Here is a 17,415-nt window from a genome sequence, read left to right as displayed (position 1 = left end):
AATAAGGTCCCCTAACAGGAAAGCGCGTCTAGATGTAGTGCAGACTAAAATATAGTGTGGGACTTGCAGATTCTGTCCTATTCCCTTCCTCTGGTTTCTGCGTGATGTAAGATCCGTGTTGCAAGCAAACTAGATCCTCCCTCCCGTTACCCTGGGATTCCGGTGGACATACTGCAGCTCCATATCCCTCCTCGTCTTCTGTTTAGTATTTAAAGAGGTTGTCCCGCGCCGAAACGGGTTTTTTTTTTTTTCAACCCCCCCCCCCCCCCCCCGGTCGGCGCGAGACAACCCCGATGCAGGGAGGTAAAGAAAGCTTACCGGAGCGCTTACCTTAATCCCCGCGCTCCGGTGACTTCAATACTTACCGCTGAAGATGGCCGCCGGGATCCTCTGTCTCCGTGGACCGCAGCTCTTCTGTGCGGTCCATTGCCGATTCCAGCCTCCTGATTGGCTGGAATCGGCACGTGACGGGGCGGAGCTACACGGAGCCTGCATTCTGCACGAGCGGCTCCATAGAAGACTGCAGAAGACCCGGACTGCGCAAGCGCGGCTAATTTGGCCATCGGAGGGCGAAAATTAGTCGGCACCATGGAGACGAGGACGCCAGCAACGGAGCAGGTAAGTAAAAAACTTTTTATAACTTCTGTATGGCTCATAATTAATGTACATTACAAAGTGCATTAATATGGCCATACAGAAGTGTATAGACCCACTTGCTGCCGCGGGACAACCCCTTTAATCCTATATAGGCCTTAGGGGGATTGAGGAGACCCGGCTTGCATAGGGCCTGTTGGGTAAGGGGAACTGTAGGTTGCTGCAAGGCGAGGAAGGTTCCGCTCTTCCCATATCAGATATGCAGTGCATTAAGGGGATACTCCTACAAAGTCAGCTACTCTAAAATGTGCTGGAGTGGAATAGCAGGGCAATTTCTCAGCTTATTATTAAGTGGACATTTTCTTGGAAAGTGCGCCTTGCTTCTTAGCTTGTTTAGCTTGGCACTTGAAGGAACTTTAAAATGTAAGTTGACGTATTCGCAGCGCTAGGTAAATAGAAGAACACAGATCATACTTTAGTTATGGTTGGGCTTTATATTGAGTCTGCCCAGACAGATTATTTCTCCATTGGTTCTTGGCCTGTGTTTACCAGTCTTATCAAGGCAGTTCTGAAGTTTATTACAAGTTTCTGTTAAAGAGGACACTGACACTTTGAGAAGGATGACTAAACAAGTTGTAATGGCGCACATCAGTGTGTGGCTCATGTATGCAGAGCAGTGCGGGTTGATGAGATGTGGGAGAGGTATTGTCTCTCCTTGAGGAGAGCACCAAGGAGGTGAGTGAGGAGACTTACAAAGCCATGCATGTTCCTCTGGGTAATATGCAAATAAGGGAGATGGAACGATACCTCTGCAGCGCCACCTGTTGGATGGCAGCATTCCTGCAAGTCAATGTCCAACCCTTTATACAGGTCTTAACAAAGATTGGGAATTGAAAGGCGGCACAGCGCATCAGTGTGAGATGCAAAAACATTAGGGCAACCAGATCCCTTGACTCTCTTCTTGGTGGAGAGCTACAGTAGGTTTTTTATTCTATTTATTAGTTTTTTTCAGTCTTAAGTCTCAATTCCAAGTTGTGGAGTCTGGAGTTTCCTTCCTCGTACCTCTTCATACTGGCGCCTGCCCACCGGCCTAATGTTCTCAACTCTGCTTATTTAATAAGATTTACAGTTTCCCCACCGCTACTATTTCGGCCCGTGACGGAACTAATCGCTCCCTCTTATCTGTAGAACTTGCCAAAAAACTGACTAATTGTGGAATTATGTGAAACTGAAGTTTAATGGGATCCAGCAGCCTGCCCTAAAGTTTCATTATGAAGTTCCTCTCTTCCAGGAGGGGAGAATTGTGGTATTGAGCAAAATGTTATTTTTCAAGTAGCTGCACTTTTCATAGCTGGACGATGACCTTTCCTTTTTTTGGAGGAAACTTGGATAATCAATTTCCCACACCAAGTATTGACCCTAATTCTGTCTTTCAGGACGCCCGGCAGAAGTTCCGCTCCGTGCTGACAGAAGCCACTCTGAAACTGGATGAGATGGTGAAGAAAATAGGAAAATCTGTGGAAGATTCCAAACCCTATTGGGAAGCCCGGAAGGTGGCCAGACAGGTATGTAACCAGGGGCACGGCGGAGAATGCTTGCGATCTGCAAATTGGAAATGTTTAACATATCTTGGCTTCTATCACACACTAGATGTTAAAAATGCCCATACACATTAGAGGAAAGAAGATGAAAATGGATGGTTTCAACCAAATGATCGGTGATTGGCAGGGCCAGATTAAAGCTGCTTATAGTATGGAGCAGTCCACTATGATTGTAACTCCTACCAATTTCCCCCCACTCCCCCAAACCTTAAATATGCCAGAATGTAAAACTTGAGGTTCTCTATTTTAGTCCGCGTTTCTTTTTTGCTAAGTCGCTCCCTTTTTATCCCCCCCAGAGTAATAGTGCCTCTCAGTGATCCCTTAGTATATATCTCTAAATAATGTATACCAGCTCTACATAGTGATGGTGATTACAGTACAGTTGCCTCCAGTGATCACAGGTGCCATTGTCCCTGATTGGCATCCTTCTCTCTCGTCTTTCATTGGGTCCAGACCGTCATGATGACTTCTCCTGGCCGCAACCTGTCTCTGCAGAATTTGATATACAGCAGTCTTTGGCTCCTTGCTTTTCCCTCTCCCCCATCCTATGTTTTCCACATCTGGTACACAATCCATAGTGGCCCAGTTAGTAATTGGGCCCCACACAGCACTGATTTAGGTGTATTCCACGCACTAAATGTTCCTCCATAAATAATAGTCCAGGTTTTTAAAATGGTGTGTGTGTGTGTGTGTGTGTGTGTGTGTGTGTGTGTGTGTGTGTGTGTGTGATAACTGTTAAGGCCAATGCGGACTACAATGTCTTCAGGCGATCGTTAAAACGTTGTTCAGCCTGTATGTGTATGTGGAGTTCATTATGGCCACCTCTTAGGAGGAAGGAGGTTAATGTAAAAACCCCAATAAGGATAAATGGGGACACACTTTAAAAAGCAGTAATGGACCCCAACCAGCAGTAATTGATATGGATACAAACCTGCCATACCCGGGATTCCTAATTTTTGTGCATATAAAGTACAAGCTCTTCTGTAAGAGGGGAATAAATCACTTTAGATGAAATGGTTCTTAGTTATAAAAAACCCCAAACCATTAGGCGTTGCTAACCTTTTCCTCTCAGCAAGACATCAGATGATATCTGTTTTACTTCTCTTTTGACATGTGAAGTGGGACAGAGTTGTTTCATGGGAAATTAAGTATTTTTATTTAAAGGGGTTGTTTCACGACCGGTTTCTGGGCTGTCTGCATGACTGGTAGCAGCAGCAGCTCCTCCTGTAGTGTATGGCTGCAGTAGCTGTACATGGGCATTACCGCTCCATTCATTTCAATGGAATTGCTGGATAGATGGATAATTGGTGCTCCCCATGTCCAAATATTATAACAGATACTATATTGGCCTCTACTGGCTCCCTGCGTGTCATACCCCTATACTGGGTCTGTCTACAGGCTTCAGAGGCAGTCTGTGATGATCAGACCTCACCGCTCCTGAGGTCTATGGTTGGCTGCAGCAGCCGGCGATATCCTTGTAAGCACAGCAGCAGAGGTAAGACTGGCTGCTGCGGGGACCCCGGAGAGGTGAGAATAGGATCTTCTATTGTATTTGATCATCCAATGGATGTAGATAAGGATTAGAGATGAGCGAGCGTACTCGGAAAAGCACTACTCGCTCGAGTAATTTGCTTTATCCGAGTATCGCTGTGCTCGTCCCTGAAGATTCGGGTGCCGGCACGGAGCAGGGAGCTGCAGGGGAGAGCGGGGAGGAAAGGAGGGGAGATCTCTCTCTCCCTCTCTCCTGCCCGCTCTCCCCTGCTCCCCGCTGCGACTCGCCTGTCAGCCGCAGCGGCACCCGAATCTTCAGGGACGAGCACAGCGATACTCGGATAAAGCAAATTACTCGAGCGAGTAGTGCTTTTCCGAGTACGCTCGCTCATCCCTAATAAGGGTAGTAGCCTCAAGTCATAAAACCCGCTTGCTGGTGGACGTTTCCACCTTTATGACCCACAAATGTCAAGCTTGTCTGATTTGCTCTCGAGGCCAGAGGAGTTCTGGTATTATAACATCAGATGCGCTCCTGAAACCATTGCATGCTATAAAGTGATTATAGAAGCCTGTTAAGATCTTTCCACGGCATTACAAATCCATATCGCACCATAACCGTGCAATACGTACAGCCCACATCTTCACTGTTGGTTTCTCCATCCGTTACATTACTGCAAGTATTCTTGTAAAGGGGAATGCCTGTCCAGAGTATTTCCTGGAGCCCCCGGCCCGCCTAGTGAAGTGGCTGCTGTCTCCTGCATTTTGGTGGAGAACGCATAGTGTGGCGCATGATTTTCCTCATTCTTTTATAGGGCAGTTGTAGAAACCGTTGCGCCCCCCCCCCCCTCCCCATCATTCTAGACATAGATCCTCTCTCTGCTTGTATCCGACATCTATGGCATATCACATGAGATAAAAGTTGTCCGAACCCACTGATTTTGGGGAGACCAGCTGAATATCTAATGCTTATAGGACCTTTCTCTTCCCCAATTGCAGATGGGATTTTATCATGCCAGGTTCGTTCTTCTCTCCCCCAACTGGAATAAACAGGATGTCTCCTTGCGTGGGAATGTGTGTGTTTGGTGGAGCCGAGCGGAATCATTAGTAGTTTAGAGTTCTCTAAAGTGTATGGACCGTGTTAGGCTGCTTCCATACCTATCAGTTCAGGGTTACTGGAGGAGAAGAACGAAAAAAAAAAGGATCTGTTCCCCCCCCCCCCCCCCCCCAAATATTTCAGTTGAGCTTTCAAAAAAAAAAAAAAAATGCAAGGCCTTTTTTTTTTTTTCTTCTCAGTTTTGCTTCCATCCTGTCAGCTTTCCGTTTTTTTCTTTTGTTTTTTTTTTTTTATAACAGTGGACAAATAGCGCAGTCTGCAGCATTATTCTTCCATCCAAAAAAAAAAACCGGAAACTTGACGGGATGAAAGGAACCAAAATCCTTTCCGTTTGCTTTGTAATCCATGGAAATCAATGGGGCAAAAGATCAGTTTTTTTAGATCTGTTACACTCCTCAAAAACTGGGCAGAGAAACGGAAACCCTGAACTGACCCGAACGCAGATGTGACAGCGGCCTTAGTTTACCTGCAAGTTGCGTCCAGTTAGACCAGTCTGACATCCGCGTTGGTTCCTCCGGCTGGAGGCTGCATCGCAAATCCGGCTGAAAATACTGGATACAAAGCTCTGCATGCAGCCATTTTATTCCATCCAAGTCAATGGGGTCCGTCCGGCGCTGGTCGGGCTTCATCCAGAGACAAAACCCTTCAGCCGCGAGGATTCCCCTTTCCTGCTTCCCGATTGGAACAGGAGAGCAGAATGTCCAACGCAGGTGTGGACCAGCCGAACAGTCCAGTTTGTGTGTTGCAGAAGTAAATATTGCGCTGGTTTTGGTCGCTTTAAGCAAAACTCTATTTTCTATTTTTTTCACGTTAAATGTCTTACATTGCTGAACTGTAAGATGTTGTGGAAGCAGGTTGGCAGCTGGTTAATTAGTTAATGACCTGAACCTGCTGCTCCACACAGAGGTGAGGAAGGAACAATGTTGCCAGTGACCGGAGTTGTTACATTGTATGCAGGTGACTTCATTGTTCGGCAGCGAGGGGCCATCACTATGGAGTCATCGTCGTGATCCCGCCAAGCCTTGCCTTTATGCATCAGCTGAGAATCCGGGAAGTTTTCCCACTTATTGTAATTCACATCCTCTTGTGATAAAACCTTGATGTCACCGGCGTCTCTCAACAATCAAGAAGGAGGAAACAAGATGGCTTATGTATGTAGGATAGGAAACCTGTCATCACCTATAAGCATCAAATACTATGTGCCAGGCTGTCTAGGGGGTCTTTATACTTACCTGCCCCCCTGGGCCGGGCTGAGGTGTCTAGCGGGTCTTTATACTTACCTGCCCCCCTGGGCCGGGCTGAGGTGTCTAGCGGGTCTTTATACTTACCTGCCCCCCTGGGCCGGGCTGAGGTGTCTAGGGGGTCTTTATACTTGCCTGCCCCCCTGGGCCGGGCTGAGGTGTCTAGGGGGTCTTTATACTTGCCTGCCCCCCTGGGCCAGGCTGAGGTGTCTAGGGGGGTCTTTATACTTGCCTGCCCCCCTGGGCCAGGCTGAGGTGTCTAGGGGGGTCTTTATACTTGCCTGCCCCCCTAGGCCGGGCTGAGGTGTCTAGGGGGGTCTTTATACTTGCCTGCCCCCCTGGGCCGGGCTGAGGTGTCTAGGGGGTCTTTATACTTGCCTGCCCCCCTGGGCCGGGCTGAGGTGTCTAGCGGGTCTTTATACTTACCTGCCCCCCTGGGCCGGGCTGAGGTGTCTAGCGGGTCTTTATACTTACCTGCCCCCCTGGGCCGGGCTGAGGTGTCTAGCGGGTCTTTATACTTACCTGCCACCCTGGGCCGGGGTGAGGTGTCTAGGGGCTCTTTATACTTACCTGCCCCCCCTGGGCCGGGCTGAGGTGTCTAGGGGGTCTTTATACCTACCTGCCCCCCTGGTTCCTTGCTGTCAGCCCTGGTAACCAGCACTCAGATTGTACTCATCCAATTGAGAACAGTGTGAGCACTAATAGTAGAGGTGAGTCCGACGCACGGAGGGAACGGGGAGCCAGGTAAGTATACAAAGCACATCCCTGGGCTTCGTGGCTTCTGGCCTATCGGCCCATAAACCTACTTTATACTGCTTATAGGTGATGGCTCCACAAACAAAGATGGCCGCTCCACTTCTCGGACTACCGGTGCACACTGTGTATTGGTATGTGTCATTGGTCTAAGACAATATGTGCTGCTCTGACTGACCAGTACTGCAGTATGTAGTGTCCCAGACTAATGATGTATACCAATATAGTGTGTCAGAAGTGGTGCGGCCATCTTTGTTCAGGACTGGAGGGGTGTTTTCAGCATTCATTGATGGGTTTTCTGTTTGCCTCTTAGAAGAGACTATGCTGAGGCTTTCGAAATTAAAATTGTGGAAGGAAATGCATACGGCATAGTAATTGGTTGATGGATCATTCTGAATTAAAGGGAACCTGTCACCTGCCTAAGGCGCCATAAACTAACTTACGGTGCTCTTATTGCAGGTGACAGGATACCGGGTGCTGTATCTTATTATTTTTTTAATACTCCCGGTTCTCACGGTGCCCGTCGCTGAAGTCCGCACGCTTGCCGAAGATCTGACTTTCCGAGTCCCTTGTGTGCACTCTCCCGTAGACTTGTATAGAAGAGCACGCACACAAGACTCTGAAAAGAGTTGCACTTTCGGCCGGCACACGGACTTTAGCGGCAGGAAACAAAAAGTGGGTGAGTAAATAAATAAAAAATACATACATACATACATACATACATACATACATACATACACCACCCTGTCGCCTGCCTAAAGTACCATAAACTAACTTACGGTGCTGGTAGGGCTCCCTTTAAAGAGTTCTTGTCATTCCCTTAAGTGCATGATGGGTGCAAGTTTGTTCTGGGAGTGTCTGCCGCCAACACCGTGCTTTTTGTTAAAGGGGTTGTTCCAAGGTGAAGTCCTCTTTGCGCCTATTGGACATAGAAGCAGAGTACAAATGCTCAGCTTTTTGGCAATCCCATAGAGATGAATGAGGGGTAGCTCGCTTGCTTTGCTTTCATTCTAATCATCTAGGGGTACATGGGATTCCCCTGTTCTTGTGATCAGGGGGAATCCTAGCAGTCAGGGATACACTGCAGACAGGGGATAGTGGGCAACCCCCTTACGGTCCATGGGAGCTGAGCATGCCATCATCTCTGCATGGGGAACTGTTTTGGTATATATACTACTCAATCAATGGTGTAACACGGGCAACAAGGTACAAGGTGCCCATGTGCTTCCCCATGTGACTTGTGCCGAGATGCTCCAATGCAGCATGCCCATATGAATACGGCTTTGGTAAAATGTTGGTTCTATCCCCATCTCATGTCTGCTGGGATTTCTGTAGCATTATTACATGGAGGCTATTATATATTCTGCAGTCTTCTACACCTGAAGCACGGGGGAGGGTGAGAGTCGTCTAATGAAGCACGAGATTAATGTTAATGCAGAGCGTTCCTGTTATTTTTAGCACATCCGCCTCTTCCTTTTTTAGAACATCTGAGAGACCCGAGAAGCCGTTTAGGATGCAAAAATGATGTAGAATTTGTAGGAACCTTCGTCACGATATGAAACCGGCATCATTGCGCCATTATTGACGTTCTCCTCTGATATAGTTACGTTTTCTAGGGAGATACTGGACTATATTGTGTTCAATACATAATAGACGGCGAGGAGACACAAATGTCTGAACTATTGGTGGCCTACAGTAATCTCAGGATAGGTCATTGGTATCGGATAAGGGGGCTCCTGACTCCTGGAAACCCCCCCCTCCCTCATCAAACAGCTGTCCGAGGGTACGGTTACACGTTCGCGGAAATTCGGCAGCATTTCTGCATCCACAACAGAGTTAAAATCTGTAGCATTGGGTGTGGATTTTGACTCTAAATCTGCAGCTGGTTTCAGAAGATACGGCGCTCCCCTCGCTTCCACAGTCTTCACGCTGTTCGTGCTCCTCGGTACCCGGCGGCCTATAGTGAGTGCTGCTTAGGTGGCGCCATTTCTGCATCAACTGACCAGCAGCACTGCTCTGGTACAATTTGCGGCTTACCCCAGCAGAGGGGGAATACTGACTTTTTATTTGTAGTAGTCCCTACTCCTCCCCAACCAGAGGGCATACTCTCTGGTTGTCATATAATCAAATTTTTTTCCCTTTCAGGAAAGGAGTGAGATGAATATTTCCCCCTCTAATTGTCCCTCTTCACCTAATTAGGCTTTTTATTGACTCCATGACCCAACGAAAATACTCCCCCCTCCCCCCCCCCCCCCCCCTGATTCTTGTTCCCCCTAATCTGATAGTCTGTCACACTCTGGAGGTCTCCTCCTGTGTATTACAGTCCCTTCCATGCAGTGCAGCCTCCTGTCTAAAGCTTATCGGGCACATTTTTAATTTTTTTAATTTTTTTTTTTACTTTCACATCTATCCCATGATGCATTTGCTGAGGCCATTTTTGCCTGTTTGGGGGAGTTTTAATTACCATTACCTTCTATATTCACCTAAATAAGCTATAGACCATAAGTATACAGTTAGGAAGATGAGCTGTGATCTCCTCTATTATACCTATGTGACAGGAGCTGTGTGATCAGCAGCAGTAACTGCTGACAGGAGTGCTTGTTTTCCCCTCTAGGCAGTTTCTGTGATAGTAATCACATAATAGCGTAAGAAATTGAGAATTAGAACCCATTAACCCAAGCTGATCTGGGCTGGTCAGACTTGAGATCACATGACCATTTGAGGAAAAAGAGGCCGGGAATTTCAGACAGACAGAAATAACTAACCCAGGTAACACTATCCAGCTTATACATAATGGGGGGGTAGCTACATAATAAATTAAAAAAAAAACAATGTCTGGCGTGCCCCTTTAATCTGCATGTATTCTGCATATATTCCCAGTATCCTTAGATGCCGCCCTGTAGGACGCCTCCACTGCTTGCTGGGTAGTCTGCCAGAAGAATGACCTCTGTGATTTACAACCGTTACATCCAGAAGCGTATTGCTTTAAGTGCTTGTCCTACTGATGTCTGTGGTGACATAAATGTATCTGTCGGGTTCACTGAACTTCTACTCCTTTGTGTAGTTTTAACGGGCCAAGAGAGTCGGAGAAAGGAGGGTTAAATCTTGCGGAACAAGTCTGTTCTCTTTCGCGTCCTTCACTGGTAAGGGGGTCATCAGTACTTGTGGCCGGGCTGTTGACAGTCAACATGCCAGCTCCTTCTTTCCCCAGACAAGTGGCTGCCAGAAGTATTTGACAGGCTTATTCCCCTCTACCTACTGGAATGAACACAGTTGATCCTAGGAAAGGGTTATATTGCATGTATGGCCAGCCTACCTTGGAGATGAGGGAGAGCTTATTTCTTTCTTAGTTTTTGTTTATTTTTTTACTTCCCAGTCCGTAAGCCTCAATTTTTCCGCTGCATATTACTACTTCTAGGGGGTCTAGGGGCCACATGACAAGAACATTGTTCTTGCTCTTTACAAGTCACTGGCCAGACCACTCATGGAGTATTGGGCACCGGTATTCAAGAAGGACATATCAGAGCTTGACTGGTACAAAGGAGGCAACTAAAGTAATAAATGGAATGGGCGGACTACAATACCCAGAGAGGTTATCAAAATTGGGGTTATTTAGTTTAGAAAAAAGATGTCTGATGGGCGACCTAATAACTATGTATAAACATATCAGGAGACAATACAGAGATCTCTCCCATGATCTGTTTATACCCAGGACTGTGACTGTAACAAGAGGGCGCCCCTGCATCTGGGGAAAGAAGGTTTCTACCCCGATATAAAAGGAAGTTCTTTTATGTAAGAGCAGTGAGACTATGGAACTCTCTGCCTGCGGACGTGGGGATGGCAAACTCTTTAAAGGAGTACAAGAGGGTCCTGGACGCCTTTTTTTTTGAGTGATACAATATTACATGCTATATCACTGAATATCGAAGGTTGGTGATCCAAGAATTATTCTAATTGCCCGATTGCTTGCTGGGAAGTTTTTTTGTTTTTGTTTTTGTTTTTTTTTTACCTCCATTTGTATATGGGGAACATTGGCTTCTACCTCATTGAGTTTTTTTGCCTTCCTCTGGATCATCATTGGGGGCTAATAGGCTGAACTGGATGGACATGTCTTTTTTTCGGCCTTACATACTATGTGAATACTAGTGATGGCCTATCTTCAGAATAGGTTATCACTAGTTAATTGCCAGGGACCTACCTCTTTGGATTCCTGGCGATCAGCTGATTGAGCAGCCCGCTGTCAGTGCAGCGGTGCCTGATATCATTGGGATCTGTGGTGGAAGCATTATGAAGGGTGTGCTGCCTTCTATTATACTTGTGCATCCGACTCCCGATGTCAGAGTCAGAAGTGTAATATGAGGCTTCAGCTCCCATTGACTTCATTGGGAGTAAAGCACACGATGATGCTTCAGCCTCCAACTTCCATAACTACATCGACTCTGCTGCACTGAAAGCAGGTTGGGCGATCAGCTGATCCTGAGTGGCGGGTCCCTGGAGATGAACTATTGATTTCCAATCCAATTTGTATCCTGGTTTTCCTAGGGTGGCTTACTCTTATTTTGCTGTCATACAACAGCGCTATATGCTGGCTAAAGCCAGTACTGCATGAGGTGACACATTGGATAGGCTCTGAAAGCAGAGAGGCTGGCAATATACAGTAAAAGAACCCAGACGGATGTCTTCCAACATTGGAGCTGTACAGCCTTAAATCATAATGTCTTCAGACGTCAGACAGTGGAATGGAAAAGGTTAATTATACCAGACGTCTACTCCGGCTAGTCACTGCTAGAGATTTTCCTCTTAGGTAAACAGTTGGCTAAACTTGCGCTTTTTCGTATATTAAGCACATCGTGCTCCAACAGGAATTATATTAAGACTTGCATTTGGTATTATTTCCCACCTTGGCATGTTTTTGAGAAGGACTTTTGAATGGGGACTGTTTGTCTGTATTTTACCAACAGCTTCACCTTTGAACCCAGTATGTTGGAGTAATGATATTAGAAGCAGCAGAAGGGATATAAAATGTTATCATTAATCAATGTGGTTTAATTGTTTAAAATACTAAAAACAAAAGAACATATTTCACTTTTAGGTGAATGTCGATCCTTGAAGACCACTTTTTTCTTAATCCAAATACACCTCAAATTCAGTGCTAATACACTTACTAAATCTGTATAGTTGTGAGAACTCAGTTTCCCATATGCCAAGTTCTAAATCCTTGTGTAGACAGAGTTGAATAAAAAAATGTAAAACTTCTGGCTGCCTGCAGCCACCACTAGGGGGAGCTTAGGAGCTAGCTGCATACTGTTTATGCATTGAACTAAGTGTAACCATGCAGTAATTTTCTAAGCTCCCCCTAGTGGTGGCTGCAGGAAGTCAGAATTTTATGATTTTTTTTTTTGCCTATATTTCTATGCATAGTAACTTTCTCTCACAGAAATGGAGCTCGGACCACTCCAAACACGTATTATAAAATCAGCACGTTTTCTTTTGTAACCTTAATTGACCTGGTCTTGGAGGCGGACACTCGCTTTGAGAAACATCCGTGTTTCCTGTGATTATTAATTGGTGATTTCCCTTTTTTTCCTTCCTTTTTACTCAGGCTCAGTTAGAAGCACAGAAAGCAACGCAGGATTTTCAGCGTGCCACAGAGGTTCTCCGAGCCGCCAAAGAAACAATCTCCCTAGCGGAGCAGCGGTTGTTAGAAGATGATAAGCGGCAGTTTGATTCTGCTTGGCAGGAGATGCTGAACCATGCCACACAGCGGGTAATCCACAGAATGATTGGCTTTATTGTAGAACATCCATTCGATTCCTTCCTAAAATAATTGGCGTCTCCGAGTTGAACACTTTGATAGATCTGTCACAGTCTTCACTGTGATGATCCTTTGTCAGGGAAGTGATGACCTCATCCTGTGATCTCATGATGCACGCTGCTCTTCCAGATCTGAAGGACATGGAGTCATGAGACATTATACTCTTATACTTTCTGTGGCTTTTTGACTCTGCAGTTATTTTTTTTTTCCTTTTTATGAGGAGTTTCCAACTTTTTCTCTTGCTAAATGACAGTCCTTTTGATAATATAGCGAGTCTGTTGCTGTGAGAAAGGGACGGCTCCAGAAGGAATAACCATTACTAAGCATTTTAAGGCATGTACAAAGATTACATAATATCTGAAATACCTGCCCTGCAGTGCATAACTTACAGAAAAAATGGAGATCTGTACATGTTGCTTTGATAACTTTTGACAGCCCCATTTTTCTACTGTACTAGACAATGCTAATAGATGGAGGCATGCAGCTGCTTTATTAGGAACTAGCTAGCATAGAAAAGTCACTTTAATAAGTGCTAGTACAGTAAAATAGACATCAAATCTATCTATATTGACTGTCAGGTTTCTATACTCGCTACATGCAGGTGAACGCAGTCTATTGTTCCCAGTAATCTGCCATGTCCGACTGGAGGGAGGCTGATCGTAGGGCTTCTCAATGAGATTACTACTACTTGATCTAATAATATCTCAATTACTTTTATTTTATTTCTCTTTACTTTTTATATATGTCATCTTAGTCCATAAAGCTTGTGAACCCTGTTGAGAAGAGAGGACTTTGCATATCTTCCCATAATACCCTGAATAAGGATGTATATTATGTTTTTCCTAATGATTGTTACAAGATATGAATACCTTTTAATAAAAGAGTTGTCTATTTTGGAGGGGGGGGGGGGGGGGGGGCTCACTTCAGCTCCAGGTGCCTGATTCTTCTTGTTCCTGTGAGGTTATGGTTATGTACATTAGGTTGGCAGTCTGCCAATGTACCTTATGTCACAGCTCACAGGCCAGCAGGAGGACTGCCTATCTTCAGAGATTGCCCATGCGAGCTGTCTCTGAAATAGATTACAATTCCTTCCTAGGCAGTGAAGCTACAGGACAGGGATGTGACCTTCACTGACCCAGCAGGAAGGAGTTTGTAATAAAGCAGCCTTCATAACAAGCTGGGCCCAGCCTGCAGTGAGCTGATCTGGGGCACTGGAGAAGCTCAACCAGGAGAAGATGTGATAAGGAGACAGGCAGGGAAGGGATAGGTAAGTTTAGATAATTTTTCTTTTAATGACAAAATCCCTTTAAGTCAAATGGCTAATGAGGAATGCAGGACAGGTCCCCCAAAAGAAACGCACTTTGCAATTATTTTTCATTCTGGCAAGAAAGGATGAACGAAGAACTCTAGTTCATTCATTCAGAATTCCTTAATATTGTATATAGATCAAAAGTGAGCGGGGCAGCACCTCAAGAAATGGAATGAAGTCAACCAAAAAAAAGTTCTTGTACAAAAGTAAAAAGGAGGACTTACCTGGTGCAAGCGGGTAGGTCCTTAGATGGGACCAGCCCGCTAGCACCTGCAATCCTGGTGAGCGATTGAAAAAAAACTAAACTGGGCATCCAATAGGTAGGAGAGCAGCAGAAAAACCCAACATTTAGAAAAGATTGGTGCAGGAAGAGAGGACAAAGAATGAACATTTTCTGCGCTTATGAGGGTTGGCAAGAAAGGAATAATGTCCCTTACATGAAGAGGCGGGGCAATGGACCCTGGTTAGAGAATACCCCCCCTCCCTTCAGACCATTCACATCAATGAGATATTCAGTATTTAATGACTGTTCTTTTAATCCAATGCACAGACCAGGTAGGATGCAACGTGTTTTGGCACCAGTATCAAGCCTAGTTAATATAGATAGGAAAGAGGCATTTATGGGAATTAACATGAATTGGATGACTCACTGCAGTAGTCAGGCTGACGCGGGCACCCAGCGGGCATCGCCGCATGTCGTCAGCCTGACGGCCCCACTACTGCAGTGAGTCATCCAATTCATGTTAATTCGCATAAATGCAGTAGTGGGGCCAATAGGCTGACAACATGCGGCAATGCCCGCCGGGTGCCCGCGTCAGCCTGACTACTGCTGTGAATCATCCAATTCATGTTAATTCCCATAAATGCCTCTTTCCCATCTATATTAATTAGGCTTCATAAAGGTACATGTTGGCGCCGAAACACGTTGCATCCAACCTGTTCTGTGCATTGGATTAAAAGAATGTCACTTATTGAGTATTGAATCTCTCCCTGTGGTGTCTGGTCTAAAGGCAGGGGGGTATTCTCTAACCAGGGTCCATACCCCCACCTATTCATGTAAGGGACGTCATTTCTTATTCCTTTCTTAGCAACCCTTAAAAGTGCAGACAATTTTCATTCTTTGTCCTCTCCTGTTGTATATGGCAGTGGGTTTTGTGAACTAGACAATCTATGTAATACAAGTGAAATATGCTGTTATAGTATATTATCACATACTAGCTTATATGTACACTTTATCTGCACTACTTTTACCAGACTTCACCTAAGTGGTGCATCATTAAAGGGGTTGGATGTTTTTGACCAACTTTTTTTCCTTTTTTGAAAAGGGGACCTCCGAAAATAAGCACAGGGTGTTCTACTGGAATTGGCTGAACTTGGTAGAAAGTGAACAATTCTGTCTAGATTACATTCCCAGCAGCTGACTGTGGAACATTAAGTGTTACAATATTGTCATTGATGAGATTTGTATCCATGCCATTTGATTGACACATTTGCTTTCATAGCAATACTGTTAATTCTGGGCAACTTTTTAAATGCTACGACTGTTTTTACTATGCAATTTGGTAAGATGGCCGGTCTGTCATGCATATACCTCTCAGCATGTGAGAATGCATCAGTGTTGTGGTTGTGTCCCCGTGCAAATATTATGTCATTGTAATTAGCACTTTGGCTCTGCGGGTGAGTTGGGAGAGTAGAATGGTTGTGGGAGATCTGGTTGATTGGTTGCTTTGTACTTACTATTTAAGATATATTTAAGAATCCTTTTTTTTTTTTCCCCTTCGTCTTAGATGTTCATTGTTTGTTTATATTTCTATTTTAGGTTATGGAGGAAGAACAGAAGAAGACTCGCAGTGAACTGGTACACAAGGAAACAGCCGCTAAATATAATGCAGCCATGGGAAGGATGAAGCAATTGGAGAAGAAACTGAGGAGAAGCATCAACAAATCCAAGTATGTTCCTGGAAGATCCAACTACAGCTCATGGCTGTGTCAATAACCGTCTGATACCAGACTGCCGCCTGCAGAGGAGCTTTTGTTTTTATGTGGTTTTCTGGTTTTATTTAAAGAATGCCTAGTCACTGTAAATGAGAAGTTCTTCACATTCTAATGTCCTCTGTTTTTAGTTCCTCACCTTGTTCAAGATATTTGTTTGCTATCAGTGAATGAAAACCCTCCTGTTTACCCTTATAGATCGCAAACCAGTACTTGGGGCCTGTTCATGTCCGCGACGGAGGTTCCTTTCTGAGCCTTTGTTGCTCTTAAAGGGGTTGTCCTGCGCCGAAACGTTTTTTTTTTTTTTCAATAGGCCCCCCCCGTTCGGCGCGAGACAAACCCAATGTATGTGTTAAAAAAAACACAAACGTTTAGTACTTACCCGAATCCCCGCGCTGCGGCAAATTCTTCCTTACCTTACTAAGATGGCCGCCGGGATCTTCACCCACGATGCACCGCGGGTCTTCTCCCATGGTGCACTGTGCGGTCCATTGCCGATTCCAGCCTCCTGATTGGCTGGAATCAGCACACGTGACGGGGCGGAGCTACGAGGACCAGCTCTCTGGCACGAGCGGCCCCATTCACCAGGGAGAAGACTGGACTGCGGGCGATTAGACGCTGAAATTAGACGGCACCATGGTGACGGGGACGCTAGCAACGGAACAGGTAAGTGAATAACTTCTGTATGGCTCATAATTAATGCACGATGTACATTACAAAGTGCATTAATATGGCCATACAGAAGTGTATAGACCCACTTGATTTCGCGGGACAACCCCTTTAAGATACAGAACGTAACTGCGCTGGTCGACAACTGTTGGCGCCTCCAACACAATTACAAAGAGAGCCTTAAAGTTTGCATGTTGACTACCCTCCAAAAGTTTGGCAAGACACGATATTTCAAACAGCAAATCCCCCAGTTAGAAACCTCTCTGGAAGGTTTTCCACCAAGAATGGAAATGTATCTTGACCAAAAAATTGAACAGTGGATCTACTGTGTGCCGAAATTATGCAAGGCCGTCTTACAGGTCGAGGGTGGATACTTCGAGGAATCAAAGTTTTTGGAAATTTTTTTTTCTTTCTTCCAAGTCGCAAGATTTAGGTTTGTTTTTTAGTTCAATTAATACTTCCCAAAGCATCAACATTTTTTTTAACTATTTCTTCCCGATTTTTACATTTTCAAGTGGTGTTTCCAAACTTCTGGAGGCCCTCTATGGTTGGGCTAAATCTGTCCTAGCCATCCAAACCACGAGTGCTGCTGCAGAAACCTTCACATCATGTTGACCAACTTTCTGCTTCATAGCAATTAGATATAGAACTGAGCCGATGAAATGCTGCCTCCAGCGTACGGTTCAGATGAACGCTTGCATTGTGTTGTGTTAGGCGGTCTCCATTGCAACCTATAATTAGATGAATTGCTTATGTGGTGATGAAGCCCCAGAGACGGCGTGGCTCGCTCTGCTCATGTGTATCAGTCAGCTCTATTAATAGAGACGCTTTTCTGC

The 17,415-nt window shown here is 45.3% G+C and overlaps 1 protein-coding gene across 1 annotated transcript in view; it reads left to right on the top strand.

Moving 5' to 3' along the window:
* The window catches only part of SH3BP5 (SH3 domain binding protein 5), a 51,600-nt gene that overhangs the window by 18,472 nt on the left and 15,713 nt on the right, over positions 1 to 17,415 (top strand). Inside the window, exons 3-5 of the mRNA XM_066585720.1 lie at positions 2,031 to 2,159; positions 12,397 to 12,561; positions 15,738 to 15,868. Coding sequence (XP_066441817.1) covers positions 2,031 to 2,159; positions 12,397 to 12,561; positions 15,738 to 15,868 — 425 coding nt within the window. The remainder of the gene's footprint in view (positions 1 to 2,030; positions 2,160 to 12,396; positions 12,562 to 15,737; positions 15,869 to 17,415) is intronic.

The sequence above is a fragment of the Eleutherodactylus coqui genome, chromosome 12, assembly GCF_035609145.1.
Source record: "Eleutherodactylus coqui strain aEleCoq1 chromosome 12, aEleCoq1.hap1, whole genome shotgun sequence".
Lineage (NCBI taxonomy): Eukaryota > Metazoa > Chordata > Amphibia > Anura > Eleutherodactylidae > Eleutherodactylus > Eleutherodactylus coqui.
Note: the sequence above shows the minus strand (reverse complement) of the source record. Positions and strands in the feature narration are given on the sequence as shown.